General features: G+C 47.0%; 1 protein-coding gene across 1 annotated transcript in view; it reads left to right on the top strand.

The window, feature by feature from the left end:
- Positions 1 to 1,068: 1,068 nt before the first annotated feature.
- phf12b (PHD finger protein 12b) overlaps positions 1,069 to 6,000 on the top strand; it is a 78,761-nt gene continuing 73,829 nt past the window's right edge. The window contains exons 1-2 of the mRNA XM_055658140.1: positions 1,069 to 1,572; positions 2,057 to 2,238. Of these exons, the coding sequence (XP_055514115.1) occupies positions 1,507 to 1,572; positions 2,057 to 2,238 (248 nt within the window). The 5' untranslated portion in view covers positions 1,069 to 1,506. The remainder of the gene's footprint in view (positions 1,573 to 2,056; positions 2,239 to 6,000) is intronic.

Genomic DNA, 6,000 nt, shown 5'->3' with positions numbered 1-6,000 from the left:
ATGGGCATTTATTTACAGCAATTGAACACTAAATTCCTTCCATTTGGCCTATAAATTAATGTAAATTAGATATAAAAATCATGTTATATTGTGAATTATTTGTGAATAATCTTTGGACACTTAGGCTATTTAAAAATGTTAATCTTTCCTTAAGAAATGGGCTTTTGACTATCCAAGATCACAGCTTTTTTGTAATGTCCATTGAAAATCAATAGGGAACAAGATGCTAATTTCCGAGTATGAAAATGGTCATAACTTTTTTAATACTTGAGATATGAAAGTGAATTTGGTGTCAAATTAAACTTATTGTTATGCTTTATCTGATGGGATAAATTGCAGACTTGATTTTTTAAATCTCAAAATTTTGTAACATTGCTATATAGTATTGTATTGTATTGATTGGTGTTACTACTCTGTATTTTTTGTTTTGTTTTGAATAAAAGCATTTTGTATTATATTTAAAAACAAGTATGCTGTCTCACTCTCTATTGCAAACCAACCTGGATCCCCCCTCAGATGCTGACTAACCTGCAGTGACTTCCTCAGAAAGAGAGTCCCTGTTGTCCTGTGGACTACAACACCCAGAATTCCTCGCGCCGCGGGCCCGCTGACGTCACGGACGGCCCAGCCCGCAGAGAGAGCATGCGCGGCGGGTCGGCCGTGCCTCCCCTTCCCTCCGGGCGCCTGCACCTCCTACTCCGGCCAGCGACGGCAGCAGCGAGCTGAACGGGGTCCGTGTACGCATGCGCCGTGGGCACCCTATGTGGGGAGGGGAGGGGGAGCGAGAGAGACGGGACATGCGTAGTGGGAGCAAGCCGCCAGCGTGCACGCGCACGTATCTCGGCGCCGCGCTCTCGGTGCGGCGCATGCGCGGCGGATCCGGCCCGCCTCTCCCTCTCCCCCCCCTTTCCGCGCCACGCATGCGCGCGTGGAGCCGACGCCGGCACGGTTTGCCGGCGCGCGTGCGTACTAGCTGCTTGTGCCGTCTGTGCGCCTGCGCAGACGTGGCGGCCGGCCGAGGGGCGCCGGCGCGCATGCGTACGGCGGTGTTCCCCCCTCCCTCTCTGGGCGCGGCGCCTGCGCAGACAGCGCCTGTATCTCTCTGTCTGTGTGTGGGGGAAAGTTTGCGCCAAGTTGGAGGCGGAGAGCCCGCGGGCTCCGAGTGTCCGTGTGCGCGCGCTGGCGGCCCGCAGCAGCCCCGGCACCCCGCCGCACGGCCGCACCAACCCCAACCCCAACCGGGGCCGCTCCCGCTCTCGCACCCGTACCCATGCGACTCGAGGCCGCTGCCAGCGCCGCCCGGCCCAGGCTTCATGTGGGCTAGGCCGCGGCCTAACCCCGTCCCTGCGCTGAGGCAGGCCGGCCGGCCGCTGCTGCTGCTGCCCCTCGTCCCGCCGCACAACCCGTCCGATTATTCTCGCTGCCTCGTCGCCCTGAGTGAGGCCCTGGGCCTGCCGGCGCCGCCACACGTCCCGCCTCGACCGCCACCGTCGGCCGCTGTGTTGAATGTGGGATAAAATGGAGACCAAGACCATCGTCTACGACCTGGACACCTCTGGAGGGTTGATGGAGGTGAGACTATTGGCTCCTTCCCCGCCTCCCCGGGTGGGTTGGGGGATGTAAACCACCGGCGGACACCAGCGGCCCCGATCGTCCCCAAACCCCTATTGTTTCAGCGCCCCGCAAGTGTCCACCTCCCGGGAAGTCCATGGACCAAGCACCGAGGCTTTGGAGCCGGCATGGATGGAGTTCCCTCGATCTGCCCGCAAACCCTCCTCCTGCTCCACATCTTCCTCGACCAAGGGGATGCAATAATAAAAATAAAGGCATGAAACGTTCCGGATCTTCTCGGCAGTCCCCTTTTGTTAACGCGCTCTGCAAGTGTCCACATCCTGGGAGACTTCAATGGGAGGGGGAGGGGGTTGAAATATGCCATGTAGTATAATCCTGCGTAACTGATTTTATTTTAATTTTCTGTTTTGTTTCTTTCTCTCGCTTCAAAATAAACCCCACTCCTTCCCCTCGCCCTGACCTGACCCCGAACCCATGGCTGCAGAAAATCCAAGCCTTGCTGGCCCCTCCGAAGAGCGAAGAGAGCGACAAGAAGGCGAAGAAGCTGGAGAAGGAGCCGCGACGGAGCGGCCGGGCTACCAACCACGACACCTGCGATAGCTGCAAGGAGGGAGGCGACCTGCTGTGCTGCGACCACTGCCCGGCCGCCTTCCACCTTCAGTGCTGGTCAGTTGCTCCACAGCACCCTCTTCCTCGCTGTCATTTGCAATCCTGCCTTTCGCTGGGCCGCGAAACCCTGTGGTACCTGTGTGGCGGGGGTTTGCATTTGGCTGTGGTTGTTTTAATTTTCCTACCTAAGGCTAGCGATCGTAATCGTACTTGTGTCATTGGGTGTCTGTTATGTGTACAGTGTTAGCCAATGCTCACTGGGGTCGGGGTGAGAACCGGAGCCCCCCCCCCCCAGTCTAAACTTTAGATGTGTAAGAGACCAGATTATGCTTCACCGTTGAAGCAAACCCCATTATTCAGGGGAGGCGACTGCTGTCACTCGGCTAGCTCCTTGCCAGTTATGGAGGCATCTTTCCCTATAGGCCTCCCTCTTGACTTTGTAAAGAAGGGTTGCACAGATCGGGCTGTGTGTGTGTGTTTTGGAGTAAGGGGGTGTTGCTAGGCTCTCGTGTCTTGTGTTTTTCTTCTTCCCGGCCTTGTTTTGTAATCGCAGATTGCTTCCTGTTGTGCTCAGGGGCATGGTCTCTGAGCTCTGCGCTGAGGCGGATGCCTTCCTTTCCTTCACTTTGTGTGTTTGCAAATACGCAACATGGCGACCTCCGTTTAAATTATATTTTCGATTCGCAGCGCCATTTTAGTTGACTTCTCGTTTCGGGTAGTTACTGTCAGATTTAGGCTGAGTTGGCAGCGTTCTTGGTGATTTTGGAAGGAAGTGCTGGAGTTTTAAGGAAGCTCATGCGTTAGTTTTCCTTTATCGAGACAGCAATCTCGAAATAGCTATTTTAATTTAAAGTGACCCCCTATCAGGGTACTCGTGTTATCTTTTGATGTAGTGTGGATCATTTATGGTCAGCGTTTTATGACAGGCATTCCTTGTTGATGTAAACGCGAATTAAATGTTGGTACTGATGTAGATTTTTTTAAACTTCCACAGTATGGTCTGTGTAACTGCCATTAAAATTCATTGTCTTCAGAATATTTATTCATATCAGACAGGACAATTGAAATTGTGTTGGATACAGTGATGCAGGAAGCTTCAATCAGGGGAACATAAACGTTTTTTTCATAGGTTAATTTGATACTTGAATAATAATATTACCACCCACCTCCCCCACAATGTTTTAATAAACTGATTCAGTAGGCCTTTAAGAGCCCCATATAAAAAAAAGCAACATTACACATTGTAATTAGCTCATTTCTGGAAATTTTCAATATCATGAAGTATTTGTGGTGTTAAAATTCAGAATAGTTATTTCAGTATACAAGGAATAATTATGTATTATGGCTGTGTGTAGGATTTGCATCTTTATATTTGCAGTAATCTGGGGGTTCAATTCGTAACTATACAATTTAAAATCGTACGTCATATTTTCCTTTGAATATCTATTTAGTGTTTCTCCTAAAATTAACGTAAATAAATTCGGGTTTTTTCATTCTTGTAACTGGTTGGCTTGTTTTCCTAAGTGCGTAGTATGTTCCATAAATTCAGTTCAGCCATCCCATTTTGATGAGAGAGCAAGGAATGGGTTTAACTGAAATGTTGTCGATTGACTTCTGTAACTCAACTTTGGACATGAAAGCAAATTCTGTCTTGCAGCAATGTGCCATTTAATCATTTGTAAATGTCGGTACAGGATTCGATTTTGAGAGTTTTTGTTAGGCATTAAACATGGGAATTTGCTGGATATCGGAGAGTCTGTTCCATGGCATGTTACATGTATGGTTTCGGACCAGAACACTGACCATTCATTCATTCAAGTCAGACAGTTTTAATCTGTGATTCAGTTCTTATCTTGAAAACAATTACAAGTTATGGATTTGTGCATAAATAGTTTCTTATGGGGTTTTTTTGTCTACTTGTCTTAACTTTTTCCCAGGCTAGATGGTTCTAAAACCACAGGTTTAAGGTGAGAGGGGAGAACTTTTGATTTGGTGGTCTGTATCTAGAATGTGCTGCTGGAGAAAGCTAGAGAAGTGGATATAGTCACAAATGTTAAAAAACATTTTTACATATATATGGATAGGAAAGGTTTAGAGCGCTACGGACCAATTACAGGCAGATTGGACTAGCTCAGAATGCCAACTTTGGCAGCATGGACAAGGTGGGCCGAAAGCCCTGTTTCTGTACAGCTCGAGGTCCTAAACCTCAATTGTTTAAGAGTAATGCAAGTTGTTTGTTTTTGTGGCAGAGTATATGCTGCCGTAAATACTATTTGTTTTTTACATTTTCGAGGCACTGGGTAAAATATTTTTTATGGAACTTAGCTAATGGGCATGTATCATGATACAGCATGCTGATGGATAAACAGCAGTTAATATTAAAAAAACAAGTTCATTGCAGTCGCCTTAATCACTTTAATCATGGATTTCTGGTCAGCATTGTACCTCAAAGTTGTATGTTGTTCCATTCTCGCCCCTTTGAGAAGATCTGAGTTTGATTGCTTCACCATTTACGAGATATGTATAGAGGTATGCATGCAACAGACGAGGGCCTGCACTCTGGAATTTGCTGCATTTGTCTATCCAATACTAGCTCTTTTTCCTCCCTTACAACCTGACTCTTTGTCAAGCTTTGGTGATTTTTTTCTTGTTTTCTTCCGATCTTGTAGAGGTGTATGAAATCATGGAAGGAATAGATCGGGTAGATACGCAGAGTCTCTTGCACAGAGTTAAGAAATTGAGCACCAGAGGACATAGGCTTAAGGTGAAGGGGAAAAGATTTAATAGGAATCTGATGGATAACTTTGTCACAAAGGGTGGTGGATGGAACGAGTTGCCAGAGGAGATAGTTAAAGCAGGGACTATCGCAACATTTAAGAAACTGTTATACATGTACATGGATAGGACAGGTTTGGAGGGATATGGGCAAACACAGGCAGATGGGACTAGTGTAACTGGGACAGGTTGGCCGATGTGGGCAAGTTGGGCCAAAGGGCCCGTTTCCATGCCTTATGACTCGATGGAATCCAGCTTCACCTTTATTTGATGACACTCCTGTGGAATATCTTTGGGTGATATACTATGTTTAAAGGTTCAATCTAGTTAGAAGTTGCTGTGATTAATCCATTGATTGGTTAGAACACTTAGAGATGAAGAGAAACATAGAAAACAGAAAAAATAGGTGCAGCAGTAGGCCATTTAGCCCTTCGAGTCAGCACTGCCATTCAATAGGATCATGGCTGATCATCTAAAATCAGTACCCCTTTCCTGCTTTTTTCCCCCCATATTCCTTTAGCTGTAAGAGCTAAATCTAACTCTCTCTTGAACACACCCAGTGAATTGGCCTCTACTGCCTTCTATGACAGAGAATTCCACAGATTCACAACTCTCTGGGTGAAGAAGTTTTCCCTCATCTCAGTCCCCTTATTCTTAAACTGTGACTCCTGGTTCTGGACTCCGCCAACATCGGGAACATTTTTCTTGCATCTAGCCTGACCAATTCTTTAAGAATTGTATATGTTTCTATAAGATGCCCTCTCATCCTTCTAAATTCCAGTGAATACAAATCCAGCTGACCCATTCTTTCAAGTCCCGCCATCCCGAAATGAACCTGGTAAACCTACGCTGCACTCCCTCTATAGCAATAGTGTCCTTCCTCAAATTAGGAAACCAAAATTGCACACAATACTCCAGGTGTGGTTTCACCAGGGCCCTGTACCACTGCAGTAGGACCTTCTTGCTCCTAAATTCAAATCTTCTCGCAATGAAGGCCAACATAATAATCTGCCTTCCTGTTCCTAATCCACATTATGCTGCATC

The sequence above is a fragment of the Leucoraja erinacea genome, chromosome 28 (genome assembly GCF_028641065.1).
Source record: "Leucoraja erinacea ecotype New England chromosome 28, Leri_hhj_1, whole genome shotgun sequence".
NCBI lineage: Eukaryota > Metazoa > Chordata > Chondrichthyes > Rajiformes > Rajidae > Leucoraja > Leucoraja erinaceus.
This window is presented reverse-complemented; position numbering and strand designations above follow the sequence as displayed.